The 16,573-nt window shown below is 34.0% G+C and overlaps 4 protein-coding genes across 6 annotated transcripts; 3 read left to right on the top strand and 1 right to left on the bottom strand.

The window, feature by feature from the left end:
* The first annotated feature begins 1,763 nt into the window (after nt 1–1,763).
* On the top strand, nt 1,764–7,275 carry LOC109597638 (chitin synthase chs-2-like). The gene is made up of 17 exons (XM_049968211.1): nt 1,764–1,837; nt 1,893–2,113; nt 2,197–2,499; nt 2,559–2,953; nt 3,008–3,182; nt 3,232–3,427; nt 3,480–3,658; nt 3,713–3,916; nt 3,971–4,458; nt 4,509–4,928; nt 4,979–5,146; nt 5,196–5,504; nt 5,558–5,787; nt 5,840–6,146; nt 6,202–6,549; nt 6,613–6,826; nt 6,882–7,275. Exons 1-17 carry the CDS (start codon nt 1,764–1,766, stop codon nt 7,070–7,072), a joined length of 4,422 nt encoding a protein of 1,473 aa, XP_049824168.1. The 3' UTR covers nt 7,073–7,275.
* A 311-nt stretch (nt 7,276–7,586) lies between these two features.
* LOC109597657 (uncharacterized) lies at nt 7,587–12,083 on the top strand. Of its 2 annotated transcripts, XM_020013404.2 has the most exons (8): nt 7,590–7,872; nt 8,846–9,080; nt 9,138–9,458; nt 9,514–9,720; nt 9,805–9,963; nt 10,070–10,333; nt 10,389–10,738; nt 10,795–12,083. In XM_020013404.2, exons 1-8 carry the CDS (start codon nt 7,762–7,764, stop codon nt 10,984–10,986), a joined length of 1,839 nt encoding a protein of 612 aa, XP_019868963.2. In that variant the 5' UTR covers nt 7,590–7,761; the 3' UTR covers nt 10,987–12,083. The 2 variants fall into 2 exon arrangements, with proteins under 2 accessions (XP_049824167.1, XP_019868963.2); XM_049968210.1 differs by lacking the exon at nt 9,805–9,963 and having other exon boundaries at nt 7,587–7,872.
* Nucleotides 12,062–12,630, bottom strand: LOC109597658 (intraflagellar transport protein 20 homolog). The gene is made up of 3 exons (XM_020013405.2): nt 12,472–12,630; nt 12,258–12,412; nt 12,062–12,193 (listed from the first exon to the last, which is right to left on the bottom strand). Exons 1-3 carry the CDS (start codon nt 12,593–12,595, stop codon nt 12,080–12,082), a joined length of 393 nt encoding a protein of 130 aa, XP_019868964.2. The 5' UTR covers nt 12,596–12,630; the 3' UTR covers nt 12,062–12,079.
* Nucleotides 12,631–12,848: 218 nt separating this feature from the next.
* LOC109597636 (BTB/POZ domain-containing adapter for CUL3-mediated RhoA degradation protein 3) lies at nt 12,849–15,295 on the top strand. 2 transcript variants are annotated; one of them, XM_049967729.1, is made up of 4 exons: nt 12,849–13,159; nt 13,207–13,410; nt 13,467–13,726; nt 13,782–15,295. In XM_049967729.1, the coding sequence occupies exons 1-4, from the start codon at nt 12,979–12,981 to the stop codon at nt 14,031–14,033; spliced, it is 897 nt and encodes a 298-aa protein (XP_049823686.1). In that variant the 5' UTR covers nt 12,849–12,978; the 3' UTR covers nt 14,034–15,295. The 2 variants fall into 2 exon arrangements, with proteins under 2 accessions (XP_049823686.1, XP_019868937.1); XM_020013378.2 differs by having other exon boundaries at nt 12,851–13,159; nt 13,464–13,726.
* The last annotated feature ends 1,278 nt before the right edge of the window (nt 15,296–16,573 follow it).

The raw sequence follows: 16,573 nt of genomic DNA, 5'->3' as shown, positions 1-16,573 counted from the left end.
TTGAACTAACTTTCGTTTTCGATTTTTCCCAACGGTGCGCGAATTGGATTTCTTTCGATATCGGCTTCCAAGGTTGGTTGGAGTTCGTTCGCGGACGTTCGACCACGGCGACGCTGGTTTTCCGACGACGACACCCAGAGAATGCGTAATGCAATGTCCTCGGGGCCAAAGCGCTCTTAGTCACTGAACTTTCGGCATGTAAATTTCAAAGGGTATTCGGTTTAAGTCACGGTTGGGTCTTAGATGTGTTAATTCAATAAATAAATAATTTTAGATATTTGTGAATCATTTAAAAGGGAACGATGATGTTTAGAATACAAAAAATGGATAACACAACAATTTACTTATTAATGTCTATTTCGATAAGATTAAAGTTTAATTTGTGAATAAAATGTGATAATTTTCTGTCTCTTGCATTTTTTTAAGTACTATGTAGTTAACAAATAAACGATGACTCCTTCCTCATTATTATTTTATTGGGAATGAAACAACCGTAAAAAATTCAAATAGCATTTTACGTCTACACATTATCTGGTATAATAACTACAACAATAAGAATTATTAAGGATATAATATTAAATTAGCTATATTATAGTAATTTAAAAACTTTTACTAAATTATCTATTAGTCCCATTTTAATAGTACTTTCTACAAATTACTATAATTCATTTCATACCAAATTATTTTACTTTTCATCATATAATTAATACCGTATGGAACACTTAAAAAATAACTTTAATATTAATAATTTTTAATAATAATATGCATTTATAAAGCAAGACTAAAAAATTAATAAAATAGAATTAATTTCCAATGGAGCCTGAATGACTAACTATTAAAATATACACTATTTGATTTGAAAAAATAAGATTGTTAATCTATTTAATCCATTATTTATAACTAAAATTACCAAGAAAAAATCTACACGTCTCATCAATCATTTTGATAAAGATTAGACGAAATTATTAAACAAAAAATTATTTTTAGGTGTCATCCATTAATTACATTTACTTAGTTTATGTTTTTTATATTATTTTTATAGTTTAATATTTGAAAATATATTATGACTATTGTAAACTTTGCTACATTTTCCGTAAATACTATTATGAATATTTCTAGAATTTCAAGTATTTCTTAATAATCTTATCTAATCAATATGTCTTTATAGACAATGGCTAAAATTGATTGCAGGTTTCTCAATACATTTTAAAATAAAACACATGTTCTATCTTATCATACTCGTATCAAACCTATAATCAGTATGTTACTTTAATTGCAACTGAAAACATGTGTTGTTTAAACAACTAGTAATTAGTTACATATAAAATAAGGAGGAAACTATAAAATTTACTAAGACACAGCACTGGTTAATAAAAGAATTTCGTAAGTATTCTTTCAACTGATAAAAAATATTTTATTTTAAAGCAATATTGTGGATATTTGCTTATTTGCCTAATAAAAGTTCTTGAAAGGATTAAGGCATTTTTAAAATAAATTTACTATCTATATAATTATTTACACATTATTAGTTTGGAGTTTTAAAATTAGGGCAACAAAATTGATCCTTTGTTATTTATGTTATTGCAGATATGAACTTGAAACACATTTTTATCAATAATAATTTTAGTACCATGATGATAAAATTAAATAAGTCATTTTTAATCAAATATCTTCTGATTTTAATCTATATCTTTATATTATAAATCTAATTAAGTAATTTATTAGTTGGTCTTCCTTACATACTTCAACAATATTTTCAGGCCATGGTTGTGACCCGCAGGGGATTCCCTGCCGACAACAACGGCGCAGATAATCAATACAAATCACACTATAAAGAGTAAGTGTTGAAAAAATTGTGAAGTTTCAATTTTAAAATGGTAATCGTGTTTCAGTCTCACTTGGGATGCGTTCCAGGATCCGCCACGCAAGGTGGAAATCGGTTCCGTCGCTAGTACCAAAGTCATAGACAATTCAGTGATTGTGCTAAAAGTGGTCACGTACATTGTTACATTTATTGTAGTGTTAGGTGCCGCGGTCCTGTCGAAAGGCACGCTGCTTTTTATGACATCTCAAATTAAGAAAAACACCACCCGATATTACTGCGAACCTCTTGGTAAGATGCTTAGTTGCTCAAAGTTGACTTAGTCTCCATTACAAATAAATGTAACCAACTTATCTTACTTGTTAAAATTACAGCAATTTACAAAAGTCAGCAATTCATAGTAACACTTCCGGTTGAAGAAAGAGTGTCGTGGATTTGGATGTTGATATTTGCCTACTTTGTACCTGAACTCGGCACGTTTGTGAGATCTCTTCGTTTCTATTTCTTTAAAAGCATATCTAATAAGATAAAAATTTCCGAATGGATCACGTTGTTCTTCACAGAAGCGTTGCCTGCAGTGGGTAGCGCCATATTAATATTTATAGTCTTGCCGGAATTGGATGTAGTGAAAGGGGCTATGTTAACAAACGCCGTTTGTTTTGTACCCGGATTGATAGGTAATGGTTTATTTGCAGAGAATTTCAGCAGAAAAAAACTAAAATTATTTTTTCCAAAGCTTTCCTGACCAGAGATCAACAATGTAATAAAAGTGTGCTGTTGATGACTATGGATATCATAAGCTTGGCAGCTCAAGCTGTAGCTTTTGTAGCTTGGCCCTTGGTTGAAGACAAACCCATACTTTACAACATTCCAGTTTCGATTATTCTCATATCAGTTGGTTGGTGGCAAAATTTTGTTTCCAAAGAATCCCCTTACTTCAGCGACTACGCAAGAAATAGATTGAAATGGAAAAACGACACTTATTACGTATACGCATTTCTGGCTCCAATCAAATGTGTTATATTCTTTATTACAACTATAGTGATTCTTTCTATCAGAGAGGGTGAGGCTTGGTTTTTGTTTGAGGAATTTGGTAACGCATTTTCATCAAGAAACATCAGTTATGTCGAGGTAAAAGTATACTATTATAAAAACCCACTTGAAACCTTAATGATTTCATTTTAGATCGAACCAATTGTGGGTTCCGGCACAATTAATTTTGACGATGCCATAAGCCTAAGCACAGGATTGTATGTCGAACCTTCGGTACTCACACCCGTATGGGTATGGTTGATTAACGTACTCACCACTTACATTTGTTATGCCTTTGCAAAATTTTCTTGTAAAATTTTAATCCAAAGTATGATCGAAAAATGTGCAATTTACTTAATAACTCATTAATTTTATAGATTTCAGTTTCGCATTGCCCATAAACATTACAGTACCAGTGCTTCTGTGTATTTTAATTGGAATGAGTGGAGCTTATAACGAAGATGTTTGTGCATTTTCTGGCACCATTCCCTCGTATCTATTTTATAATACACCAACAATATATTTCTTTAGTGACTTTGTAGGGTCACAGTACTCTTGGGTTTGGTTGTTTTGGTAAATATTATAACAATTAACCAATTATAGCCTACTAGTAGATGGATTATAGGTTGTTCTCTCAAACGTGGATCACAGTACATATTTGGAATCCCAGTTATTCAGACAAACTTGGTTCTACAGAGACTTTATTCTATAAACCGATGTATGACGCATTCCTTATAGACCAATCAATAGCTTTAAATAGAAGAAGAAATCATCCAGATAACAGAGTTAAAGATAGCGGTGATGGTAATTAAGCAAAAATTAACTACTTAGGTACATGTTAACCTATCCACATTTTAGAAAGTGGACACATAGCAGTTGTAAATGACTCCGATAAGGGACATCATTACACAAGAATATACGCTTGTGGCACTATGTGGCATGAAACCCGAGAAGAAATGATGGAGTTCCTTAAATCTGTAATGCGCTTGGATCACGACCAATTTAAACAAAAGAAAATAAAAGAGAGGTTCGACAATGATGAGAAGTACTACGAACTTGAAAGTGCGTTTCCTTTATGAATACTATGGTATACCATCACTAATTTACATTTTCCAGTTCACGTTTTCTTTGACGACGCATTCATAAGAAAGTCGGAAACCGACAACGATCCGCTAGTTAATAAATTCGTAACAGATTTGATTGGTGCTGTAGATGATGCAGCTCGAGAAGTCCATACAATGGAAAATCTGAAAGTTAAGCCGCCAGTAAAGATGATCACTCCGTACGGAGGTCGTTTGATCTGGACTCTTCCAGGAGGCAACCAAATGATTGCCCATTTAAAGGACAAAGCGAAGATCAGGCCTAAAAAGAGGTGGTCTCAGGTCATGTACATGTACTACCTCTTGGGGCATAGACTGATTGAAAGATCGGAGTGGACTCCGGACGAAAAACAAATCAGAGCCAATAACACATATATTTTAGCTTTGGATGGTGATATTGATTTTCAGCCTAAAGCAGTTCATCTTTTAGTTGATCTAATGAAAAGGAATCCAACCTTGGGGGCAGCGTGTGGAAGAATTCATCCAATAGGTTCTGGAGCAATGGTATTGATGGTTTAATTTCATGTACTTTTTGGTTGTAATTTATATTTTAGGCTTGGTATCAAACTTTTGAATATGCAGTTGGTCATTGGCTGCAAAAAGCCACTGAACACGTAATTGGTTGCGTACTTTGTAGTCCAGGTTGTTTCTCTTTGTTTAGAGGTGGGGCCCTCATGGACGATTCAGTAATGAAAAAATATACCACGGTATCAACGGAACCTTTACATTATGTACAGTACGATCAAGGGGAAGATCGTTGGTTGTGTACTTTATTACTTCAACAGGGGTACAGGGTAGAATACTCCGCGGCGTCCGATTCTTATACGCATTGTCCTGAAGGTTTCAATGAATTTTATAATCAAAGAAGAAGATGGATGCCTTCTACAACTGCAAATATTATTGATCTTCTATCCGACTACAAACGTACAGTGAGCGTGAATGAAAATATTTCAAGACCATATATTTGGTATCAGGTAGGTTAAAATGCAGTAAAAATTATGGATGTTAATGTGGCCAATTGCAGATGGTGAATTTAGTTGGAACTGTATTGGGACCGGGTACAATCTTCCTCATGTTGATCGGTGCGTTTGTAGCAGCATTTAAATTAAGTCAGTGGGTTAGCTTTGGATATAACATTATACCAATATTAACTTTTATAATTATTTGTGCAACTTGTAAATCGGACACTCAGGTATTATTGATAATCAGTTTTTTATTCTAAACCTAAAATTGATTTTTAGCTTTTCTTTGCTGGTATAATCAGTGCAATTTACGGATTAATTATGATGGCAGTTGTGGTTGGTGTACTTCTACAAATTAGAGATGATGGTTGGTTGGCACCTTCTTCCCTGTTCTTTTTCGTGATGGCCGGAGAATTTATTGCAACAGCAATGCTCCATCCAAGCGAGTTCTACTGTCTCAAATATGGAGTAATTTACTACGTAACTGTACCTAGTATGTACATGTTGTTAGTTATCTATTCGGTATTTAACATGAATAATGTGTCATGGGGTACTCGAGAAGTTACGGTCATGAAAACCGATAAAAAGGTAAACAATATAATTACATGTTTGAAAATCACTATAAATATGTCTTTTATCAGGATGAAAAGGATAAAGGGAAAGATAAGGCACCAGCACAAAAAGATCTTACACATAAAGCATTTTCGTTCTTCGGAGCAAATTCAAGTGACGATGCCGGATCAATTGAATTCAATTTCGCGGGATTATTCAAACTTTTTTGTTGCACTCACAAACACCCGCTTCACGAAGAAATAATTGAAATTAATCGTACGTTAGAAAAGTTGAACAAGAAACTGGAACAAATTGAAAAGTAAGTAAATAATGTTGCTAGTTGAAATTAAATTAATGTTGTCCCAATTTAGACTCCAACTTTCTGGGCCTGAAGTCCCAGAACTGCGCAGAAAGTCTGGCATAGTTAAACTTGAAGGGTCAAGGGCTTCAAATATTTCGAACAGGGATTTGTCACGAAAACCTCTTTTTGTCGACGATGAAGAAGATGATGAACAATCTTTAATCTCTGACGATTCGATAGAAGTCGAACAACACAGTTGGTTTGAACAAGAAGGCTTGTATCATGGCGATATGAAGAGATTGGGAAAAAAAGAGGAAGTCTTTTGGAACCAACTGCTTGATAAATACTTGCATCCTATTGACGATTCCGACAAAAAAGTAAATGATCAGCAACAATTTTTACTATCAATATTACTATTTACATATATTGTAGGATGAGTTATCGAAAAAATTGAAGGACCTGAGAGACAATATGGTGTTCGCTTTCTTGATGGTGAATTCATTGTTTGTGTTGGTGGTATTTTTGTTGACATTAGAAAAAGATACAATTTATGTGCCTTGGCCGATACAGCCTCATATTAACTTTACGTACAGTACAGACCAAGATATGGTCTTAATTTATGTCGAGTATTTGAAATTGGAACCAATTGGATTTGTGTTCTTGATTTTCTTTGCTTTACTTTTGGCTGTACAATTTACCGCTATGTTGTTTCATAGATTCGGAACGTATACTCAAATAATGGCTAATACTCCAATTTATATTCCTCTATGTGCACCTCGGGTAAGAAAATCATTTTTATTTTTACGTGACTGATATAAAAATCAATGAGATCTATAATTACAGGAAAACACCAATGACGATGATGAATTATCATTAGAAGATATGCAGCATTTAGTTTCCCGAGCAGCTGTGATGAATACAAAACCAAATAACGCTGAAAAAGTAGAAAGAAGAAAGACAATAGTCAAAATATCAAAGAAAGACAAGAATATAGAAACCGTGTCAAATCTTGATGAAATTTTTGAGAAAAATTGGGAAAGTAATTTACGAAGTGAAGGTAATTGTCAGAGAAATTATGTGTATATTTATGTATATTATATTTAATATTTTAGATCCTGCAATTAGAAGAAAGACCGTACTAGCAAATAGGCGAACTACAATTGTAAATCAAAAGAGGCAAACACTTTTACCCAGACGACCTCAAATAAACAGCCTGGGAAATGGCGTAGCTCATATGGGTGATAATCCGATAGGAACATTGCAATTAAACGATACCTTAAACGATGGGATGTCTGAAATTTAAATATACATAAAAGTATTTAAAAAATGATAAAATGATATTGGCATAGATTTGTTATTTATTTAAAGACAAATATAAAATTATCATTATATAAATCTATGTATATTCCATTCATATGAATTCATATTTCACTTGATTTAAGTTGGACAGCATAATTTTCAAAAAAGAATATTCATTTTTCGAAATTAAAATTAGAAACACCTTAATCATTTTTTAAAATATTTTTTCCACCATGCAATAAAAAATTACTTTAGAAAAATATAACAATTTATGGAATAAAAATATAATAATTTTTATAATACTATATAAAACAACAATAATAAATTAATATTGTCTTATATCTAGTTCATCTGTATGTACTTCCCTCAGGACTGAGATATCTGAAGTGTATCAAAATTTAGTTAACAAACGGAGACATTTAAGTATTAAAACAAAAATTTATTAAATAAAAAAATAATCATTTTACCGCCAATTTTTAAATTTCCCGCCCAGCAATAATTACGTAATTTTGGCGCGGACCAGTGCTGCCTCCGAACAACATTTGTCAATTGTCAAATTGAAAATACCCATTAGAACCGCAGCATGGACGCAAGTTAACAAGTCGCATCTATTGCCGGTATTCAATTGTTGTGTGTTTAAAGAAATACATAGGCAACGTACGGGACTGTTACACTTCAAATTGCTCCTAAACAATGGGTTCCTACTTGTCTGAACCGGTGTGCGATAAAATATCCAGCGACGAGGCCAACGATAGAGTAAAATGTGGCTCCAGTTCTATGCAGGGCTGGCGGGTCACTCAAGAGGTAAGACAATCACTCGTAAATTATTTTTTCAGCCGTTATTGCAGTGTCAACATAAAATTGACATTTAAAATTGTCTGCCATCAATTAATTGTCGACCCTAAAACTCCCTCTCTAGATTCTAACCACTTATTGTATTCCTTTTTCATGTGCTTTCTGATTTTCTAATTTGATTTATTAACTAAATCTAATAGTTACAAGTGCTTATATATTGGCGACTGCAAATTCTGATTAAGTAGTTGTGCCGCCAACTAATATTCCAACGGTTCCCCGGTTTATAATATTAAAACAGATATTTAGTCAAAATCAGTTTCAATTAACAATAATAAATTAATTAGATGCGCTTACTTTAAAAATTATTAATTATTTGTTGTACTACTTTTTAAAAGTAGGGTTAGGTTTGTGATTGAGTTGGAGGTTCCATTTTGTCTGCAGTATAACTTGAATATTCAATTAACTATTATTATTTACAAGTACAAAGGTGAGTCATGAATATTAGTTGTTAAATTGGATAATTGAAATTTAAATCCTATCAAATTTTAAAAGTTAGTGGCTATTCGTAATTATATTGTTCGAGTAAAAGGGAGAAACTGTTAATAACATGACACTATGTATCTATGATCTAAATAGATATATCTCTATTATAACTATATTTTCCATAAAAGTTAGAATATATTCAGAACATTGTTACATTTAAAACTGAAAGTTTTATAAACTGTTATCATTAAAGGTGTTGAGTTCATCACTATAAAAGCAATGTGATCCAGCAATAAAATCGATAAGCAACAGAAAATATAACTGAAGGTTATCTAACAAAAGCAGTTAATAAATTTTACTATACCAAGAAACACTGTTCAATTTTTGTGGCGACAAAACCGATGAAATCAGTGTTGATTTCAAGGTCTAACAAAAATATACCTCTGTTTCAATTAACTTACCTAAATTATTCGTTTTACATGTTTGTATTTTTTTACAGGATGCTCACAACTGTATACTTGAATTCGACAATAACTGTTCGTTCTTTTCGGTGTACGACGGGCATGGGGGCCACGAGGTGGCCCAGTACTGTGCGCAAAAATTGCCCGACTTCATAAAATCGTTGGATGCCTATAAGGAGGGCAACATAGAAAAGGCACTTGTTGATGGATTTCTGGGATTCGATGCCACAATCGCAACAAAGGAAGTTATCGCCGTTTTGAAGGAATTAGCAGGTATTATTTACAGGAGTATTCCTCAAACATAATTTACTAAAGCTTGATATTTACCAGGCGAAAAAGATCAAGACGATGACGATGAGGAGAACGTGAACAATTTATATGAAGAGGCGACCATGCCCATAGAAAAGGTTATCGAAAAATACACCAACCTGTCAAATCCGCTGTTACGAAACGTTAAAAAGAGCGAGGGCGATAAATTCCTTAAATCGCCCCTGTTGAGGGCCAAAAGGGAGGACGACTGCGGCAGTTCCTCTGATGCCGGGGCGTCGGGAAGTGGCTGCGGCAGCAGCAACAGCCACGCCGCGTCCGCCGAAGACGTTAGCAGCAGTTGCGGAGACTCTAGCGAGGCCAAATCCTCAGACAATCAATCAGGTAAGACGTCGTCGAACGTTATTGTTAAGTTAGTGTTCACATACTGTGATTAAAGCGGAAAAAAAACCTGAAACGAACGGTTCCTCCTGCCCCGACATAGTAGTCACGGCCCCGACTACTTCAGATTCGAGCGAGGCCGCCGCTCCGGAAACGGAGGGCGAATCGAGCAAGACGGAGGTGCACACGAACGGCGATATAGGAGATTCACACGGGGACAGCGTGACAACGCCGCCTAACGGGGAAGACGTCGTATCTAAAAAAGGTGAGCGTCAAACAAATGCGTTTTATGTCGATCTAAAACTAGGTTCGTTGTTATTGTGTGGCTGACTGACTTTCGATTTTTAAGGTAAGGGTAAAGCGTTAGCCAAAAAGTCTCTTAAGTCACCGAAAATGAACACGAGACCGAAAAGAAATGCAAATCAGTTGTATAAGAAACTGCTGGACTTGGCCGACAGTGATGATGAATCAGAAGATGAGGAAGATAAAACGTTCGAAGGACCGAATGGTAAGTATTTCATCTGTTGTGGAAAAAACTACAAGAATACCGCCAAAGAGTTATTTTAATTAGCCTGTTCCTAAGACATACTTTTTATTGTGTTTTATATCTGTAGATGTCAGCGATGATGACGAAGAAGACGGGGTCAACGCATCGCTCGAGAACGACTCTGACTGCTCATCAGGCGAAGAATGCGAAGAGGAAGAAGATGATGATGAGGAGGACGATGATGAGGATGAGGAAGATTATCAGTTCGTGAAGAACATGAAAGAAGAACCTGGCTCAGACAGTGGCTGCACCGCCGTCGTAGCTTTACTAAAAGGCAACGAACTCTACGTTGCTAATGCCGGAGATTCACGATGTGTTGTGTGCAGAAATGGTTAGTTGTGAATGGTTGTCGTTGATATACATCAAATCAATGGTTTTAATTGCAGGAAAGGCGGTGGAAATGAGCTTTGACCACAAGCCAGAGGATGAACCCGAACGGGAACGAGTTCTGAAGGCCGGTGGCAAAGTGACGGCTGACGGACGTGTCAACGGAGGCCTGAACCTGTCACGCGCTATCGGTGACCACGCCTACAAGCAGAATAAGGAACTAAGCGATAGGGAGCAGATGATTACTGCCCTGCCGGACGTGAAGAGGCTCACCATCAGCCCCGGCGAGGACGAGTTCATGGTCTTGGCCTGCGACGGGATTTGGAATTACATGTCCAGTCAAGAGGTAGTCGACTTTGTCAAGCCGAAGTTGGAGGGCGCAGAGAAAATCAGCTCAATTTGCGAAATGGTTCGTTTCCATCTCATGCACCTTATTTAATATTGATGGGGTTTTCTTGTTCACAGATGTTCGACCATTGTCTGGCTCCAAACACGATGGGCGACGGCACTGGTTGTGATAATATGACCGCCATCATAGTTCAGTTTAAACCAAGCATCCTTAAGCGTGCGGCCAGCCCCACGTTGGAGGTTGTCGATACCGTTGAAGCCAAGAGGCAGAAGACTGAAGAGGCCGACAGTCAGAGCAGTTCCGCGTAAACCCGGACCACCGACACTATTTGTTATATCGTTTCGGGTCTATTAAATCATGTATAGACTGACTATATTTGTGTGTTGAAATGTGCGCGCGAGCCTAAATTGTGGTTGAGGCAATTCCAAGTTCCGTTGGTTGGATGGTGAATTAATAACTTTGTATATACTGTTTTGTCTTCTTCAATAGTTAACAATTTTCAAGTCTAATTTATTATGTAGTTTTTAATTTAATTTTTAACAATTTTAACTTCATATTACACATATCCTATATGGGCTTTTATCACATTTTATACATTATTTAGATTCAAATAGAAAGGAGCAGCGCCATCCAGCAATCAATTGAAGAAAATTAGTTTGGGTTTCGTCTGCGGTTCATGCTAAAGACTATAAACCGCAAAATGAAATATTTTTATACTTTAATTAACATAGAATATGTACAAGTTTTTTGAATGAGCGACGATCAGTTTTACCTATTAGTTTCTGTTTCAATCACACCATGGTGAGAGGTGCCTTCAGTTTTTGTTTAGACTGTGGTGTTTTTGTAAATTTTGTGTATTTTCCAATTATTATTTTGTATTTTGTTAATATTTTTGTTATTTTTTGTTTTGTATTTTGATTTAAAAACTACTTGTCGATAATTCCAAACGATGTTCCCTTTTACTTCTGTTTAAATTTTATTTAATATAATTAACAAATGTCAGGCCATTCATATTAGTACTGTTTAAATAAATGTTTAATAAAATATTTATAGAATTTTAATAAGACTAGGCCACAAGATAAAAATATTTTTATACATTAAAGTTTAATACCATTTTATTCTGTTGACTGATTTGTCTGGTTACAAATATGCTTCAGTTTGAGTCAGCATGGTGAAAGGTGCCTTCAATTTTACTGTGGTGTTCTTGTTAATTGCACATTTTCTAATTATTTTTTTGATTAGTTTTATATTTTACTGAAGTTAGTTATTTTTTTCCAGAACATCGTATTTTTTATTCCGTTTATGTTGAAATATTTATTAATAAGCCAAAAATTGTAACAGTTTATTTTAGTGATGATTACTGTTAAAAGAATAAATCTGTAATAAAGTATTGATAGATTTTTAATAGCGTGTTAGTTGAGTTATGGTCTCATTTTGTTCCATTTCAGTTTTTAACAGTGAATTCAATTGGATTTTTAGTCTCTCCAACTCCATCGACTTTTCTGCTATTAAAGCCTGAAAATGAAGTATTAAATACAACTTTTTTATATAGAATTAAAAACGTATAAAATTTGTTTACCTGTAACTGTTGCTGATTATTTTCTTTTTGCTTCTCCATACTTTGTAAAATATTTCTCATTCCTATAGCCTTAATTTTCTCCTTTTCAACTAGTTTACTTAGATTTTCAACCATGGCAACAAATTTTTGAGTTATCCTTTGAAATTCGTCAATTTCTAAAAAGTAATTTGTAACCATATTGAATTTTAAATTTTTTAAAATTTGGGAAACATACTTTCAACGTAGATTTGGCATTCCTCTTTAAGATTATTTGTTTGTTTGGCCACTTCTGGTTCAAGAATGCAAACTCTATCAACTTCATCGAAGTAGATTCCATAATTCGACAAAATTTCGGACATTTTTCAAAATTTGTATTGCCGTTACTATGGTAACCAATTAATTTCAGGCTTACCAAAACAAATATAATCCATAAGTTATAACTATTATTTATAATGTTTATAATAATATAATAAAAATTTAACTTGTGCACAGCATACTTAATATAAATAAACCTTATTGTATTTGTAATCTGTTTTTATTAAAAAGTAATTTATTTTTTCCCAGTAGTTCAAATGAGTCATAACTAATCCCCTGTAAAATGACAACTCCCTTCTATTATAAACAAAATGGCAGCATAGATTTCATCTCCAGCTCAACCAAAAGTTTTTAACGTGTAATTCGTGTAGTGTATCAGTTACGTGATAACAGTTCTTAATTTTGTGGTCAAAAAAACGGTGCATGAATGCTTTGTTCAAACGTGGATATGTCTGGGAAAACAACAATCAAAGGGAACCCTTCAATGTACGTCAAACTAAACGTTGGGGGTTGTTTGCATTACACCACTATAGGAACATTAACCAAACATGACACAATGTTACGGGCAATGTTCAGTGGAAGGATGGAAGTCCTATCAGATTCAGATGGTAAGTTATTTAATTTTAAATGCTGACATTTCATTGTTTAATTTCAGGATGGATTTTGATTGATAGATGTGGCAAGCATTTTGGCACAATTTTAAATTTTCTGCGAGATGGAAGCGTCTCATTACCAGAGACCAGTAAAGAGATTGCTGAATTGCTGGCCGAGGCTAAGTATTACTGTATTGCAGAACTAGCAGAGTCATGTAACAAAGCGATATTTAAAAAAGAAAGAGGTGAACATGAACCTATATGTGGTATGTATGAATTTAAATGCAATGTTACCCTATGTAATGTATCTTGCTTTAAGGAGTTCCCCTAATAACATCCCAAAAGGAGGAGGAAATGTTAATCAGCTCAACAACAAAACCTGCCATTAAACTACTGATCAACCGGCACAATAACAAGTATTCTTATACAACCACATCTGATGACAATTTGCTTAAGAACATCGAATTATTTGATAAATTATCTTTATGGTATAACAAACGTGTACTGTTTTTAAAGGATGTTATCAGCACCAGTGAAATATGCTGCTGGGTATTCTATGGACATGGCAAAAAAGTGTCAGAGGTAAAAAACATTAGTGTATTTTGTTTTATTGTCTTCACTTAACCAAATTTGCTAGGTATGCTGTACCTCAATCGTTTACGCCACCGACAAAAAACACACTAAAGTCGAGTGTCCGGAGGCCCGTATCTACGAAGAAACGCTCAACATACTGCTGTACGAGAGCCGAAACGCCCCCGATCAGGAGTTGATGCAGGCGACCACCTCGAAGCCTTCGATCAGCGGCATGAGCTCGTACACCAGCGACGAGGAGGAGGAAAGAACAGGTCTCGACCGGCTCCGTTCGAACAAGTCCAACAATCAGGCCTAGTAGCACGAGAGGGGCGGGAGGCGGCTCACGTTGGTCCGCCGCAACGTTTTCTACTGAGGTGTTGTTGCGCGGCAAGGTCGGAAGGGTGGTTCTGCGCAGACGACCGAGGCCTGCCCTGATTGATTGTTTTTTTTGTGTCTTTTTTAGAAAGATTAGGGATTGTTCACGAATTGACTTTTGAACTAGGTAAATAACACTGATAACACCCAAATATATTACAATTTTTATATTTAGTCCACCTTGTATGTATAATATTTCGGGCATTATTGATATTTATCAGTTGGAAACTGGTGAGTTAAATCCTTGTATTTCCAACAGTTTGGAAATTAATGTACTAATATATCATTATTATACTGTGTAATGGCCATAGCTCTATAAATAAACGTTAACAAATGAAATTGTCTAAGGCCTATTTTGGCCTCAAATTGTTACATCGTAAAATACAAAATATTTATGAGATGATATTCTCTTTAAGAATAGGCAATTTGACTTTAACTAAGCAGGGTAAACTGTGTTTAATGTTATTTAAATATAATTGTAGTACATATTATCCAGTAAAACAACTAAGAGTTTTATCAATTGTTGTGTGGGTGTTTTAAAATGTATGGAATCTCTCGTTCTTATACGAAAGACTGAAATGATATGCCAGAAAGAGTTTATATTGAATATTAAGACATAGACATATAAATCGAAAAATTATAGAAATAGTAAAGTGCAAACATAGTCATAATTCTGTTAAATTATATTCAGAGTATAAAATAGTATGACTATTATCTAGACTGTATATTCTCATAAATAGATAGTTATAATGTTTATTAAATGTTAATAACTTTCAAGTAATGTTTGTACTTATTTCCCATGGCTTTTGCACTAGTACTGTTAATTATTGTACGTTAACGATTATATTTTTAGAACTCTGTTCAATGTGGCTTTTTGGCAATATCTTTATTTAATCATCCTGTGCGTTGTATCAATATATATTCAAAGTATTTATATGTGTTCACTGACTTGCATAAATTAATTGTATTTCTATAAACGTCCTTGTTTTATGTACTTGTGTATATTTTCACCACTGCAGTGTAAAACCTATTGTTCTGTGATTTTTGATATTGTATTTTATTAAGACATTTAATAATGTTAGAATATTCTAATTATAAAATTGTCCAGATCAGACAATAAATGCTGTAGAATTAAATGTAGAATTACTTCTGGGTGGTTTTACAATTCGGAATATTCCATTTAAATAAATATTTTTATCAGTTGATGGTCTTTTAATTTCAACGTGATCAAAAAGCTGTTAAGTAACATCATTAACAACATTCGTTTTCTGAGAAAACTTACGAACTACGTATATTCAATGAATAAAAATAAACATTTAAGGATGCAGGTTATTAACATGATACTTTAGTGCAAGTCTTTTATTTTGACATCTTTAAATATTCATACAATATTATGCTAGAAAAACTGCAAATTTATTCAAATATTTGCTTAATGATTAGCTATTTTGTTTAAAAATTTAATGTTATAAATCTCCTACGTAATGTTTTGATTCTTATCATATCTCTTGTCATCAGAAAAATATTTACTTTTATTTATTACATTCCAGAAAAATCATGTGAGGTATCAAAAAAGTCAGTGCGCATGCAATTTTTATTCACAAATTTCATTTAATAATCCAATTCATGTAAACTATCGTATTAAGGTTTACGTTTAATTTATTTTTTCATGATATATTTAAAGACTGTAATCCCCTCAATAGCAGTACAGGCTTGTATTTGTCAAACTCTTTATAGAAGTTAAATTCAAAACTTTAGCCAAATCTTGTGTGTTGGCATAGACTAAAAGAAGCACATCTTCTAATTTGTCATCGCTCAAGAGTTTGTACAATTCTATATCTGTTTCCTCTAAACGTTTCTTATCGGAGGAGTCCACTTCGTAGATCTAAAATGGAAATATTAGGAAAGGTGTTAAAGCTGGCTAAGCCTGAGATTTACCAAGACATCAGTGTTTTCAAAATAGTTCTTCCAGTACGGACACTTTGTTGTCTCAGACATCATGGACAATGATGAATTCAGCCGTAGGTGTTATATATGATAACATACAACATAACTGAAAATCGTAAAAATATATCCAGACTGTTCGTTACATATTTTTTCCGTGCCAAGGCTGTGGAAGTAAAATAAATAATTAGGATATGTAATTGGTGGTTATGATTTAGAGGCAAATATTTTTTTCTTTTATGACTGTCTCTTGTTTTTGTTTGTTGTTTAGTCAAAGATAGACTTTTGCCCTGAGGCGCCAATACGGAACCTCTCAGTTGTTATCGTAGAAGTACAAACACCTCGTAATCATTAAGGATGTCGAAATATATGTATTATTTAGACAGCAAACGACTACAATAGAACTGTGCCAGTTTATTCGTAAACTTTTCCTTGCAAATTTAGTTTATCATCCACGTTTGTATAGGATTCTCCAAGATTATCTAACAATTAGTGTAACAATATTTCTGTGGCTTTTTTTGAGAATTTTTCCGCTGATTC

Source organism: Aethina tumida, chromosome 5 (assembly GCF_024364675.1).
Source record: "Aethina tumida isolate Nest 87 chromosome 5, icAetTumi1.1, whole genome shotgun sequence".
Lineage (NCBI taxonomy): Eukaryota > Metazoa > Arthropoda > Insecta > Coleoptera > Nitidulidae > Aethina > Aethina tumida.
The sequence above is the reverse complement of the archived record's forward strand: the minus strand, read 5'-3'. Positions and strand labels throughout refer to the sequence as shown.

What these genes read in the sequence shown, in the direction of transcription:
- LOC109597638 (XM_049968211.1), top strand. Translation starts at nt 1,764, where the DNA reads ATGGTTGTGACCCGCAGGGGATTCCCTGCCGACAACAACGGCGCAGAT. An exon ending in TCTTGGGTTTGGTTGTTTTG is followed by an intron (nt 3,428 to 3,479) that starts GTAAATATTATA and finishes GATGGATTATAG; the next exon opens with GTTGTTCTCTCAAACGTGGA. An exon ending in AAGTAATTTACGAAGTGAAG is followed by an intron (nt 6,827 to 6,881) that starts GTAATTGTCAGA and finishes TTAATATTTTAG; the next exon opens with ATCCTGCAATTAGAAGAAAG.
- LOC109597657 (XM_020013404.2), top strand. Translation starts at nt 7,762, where the DNA reads ATGGGTTCCTACTTGTCTGAACCGGTGTGCGATAAAATATCCAGCGAC. An exon ending in GCTGGCGGGTCACTCAAGAG is followed by an intron (nt 7,873 to 8,845) that starts GTAAGACAATCA and finishes ATTTTTTTACAG; the next exon opens with GATGCTCACAACTGTATACT. An exon ending in TCAGCTCAATTTGCGAAATG is followed by an intron (nt 10,739 to 10,794) that starts GTTCGTTTCCAT and finishes TCTTGTTCACAG; the next exon opens with ATGTTCGACCATTGTCTGGC.
- LOC109597658 (XM_020013405.2), bottom strand. Translation starts at nt 12,595, where the DNA reads ATGTCCGAAATTTTGTCGAATTATGGAATCTACTTCGATGAAGTTGAT. An exon ending in ATGCCAAATCTACGTTGAAA is followed by an intron (nt 12,413 to 12,471) that starts GTATGTTTCCCA and finishes ATTACTTTTTAG; the next exon opens with AAATTGACGAATTTCAAAGG. An exon ending in ATAATCAGCAACAGTTACAG is followed by an intron (nt 12,194 to 12,257) that starts GTAAACAAATTT and finishes CTTCATTTTCAG; the next exon opens with GCTTTAATAGCAGAAAAGTC.
- LOC109597636 (XM_020013378.2), top strand. Translation starts at nt 12,979, where the DNA reads ATGCTTTGTTCAAACGTGGATATGTCTGGGAAAACAACAATCAAAGGG. An exon ending in AGTCCTATCAGATTCAGATG is followed by an intron (nt 13,160 to 13,206) that starts GTAAGTTATTTA and finishes GTTTAATTTCAG; the next exon opens with GATGGATTTTGATTGATAGA. An exon ending in TGAACATGAACCTATATGTG is followed by an intron (nt 13,411 to 13,463) that starts GTATGTATGAAT and finishes TCTTGCTTTAAG; the next exon opens with GAGTTCCCCTAATAACATCC.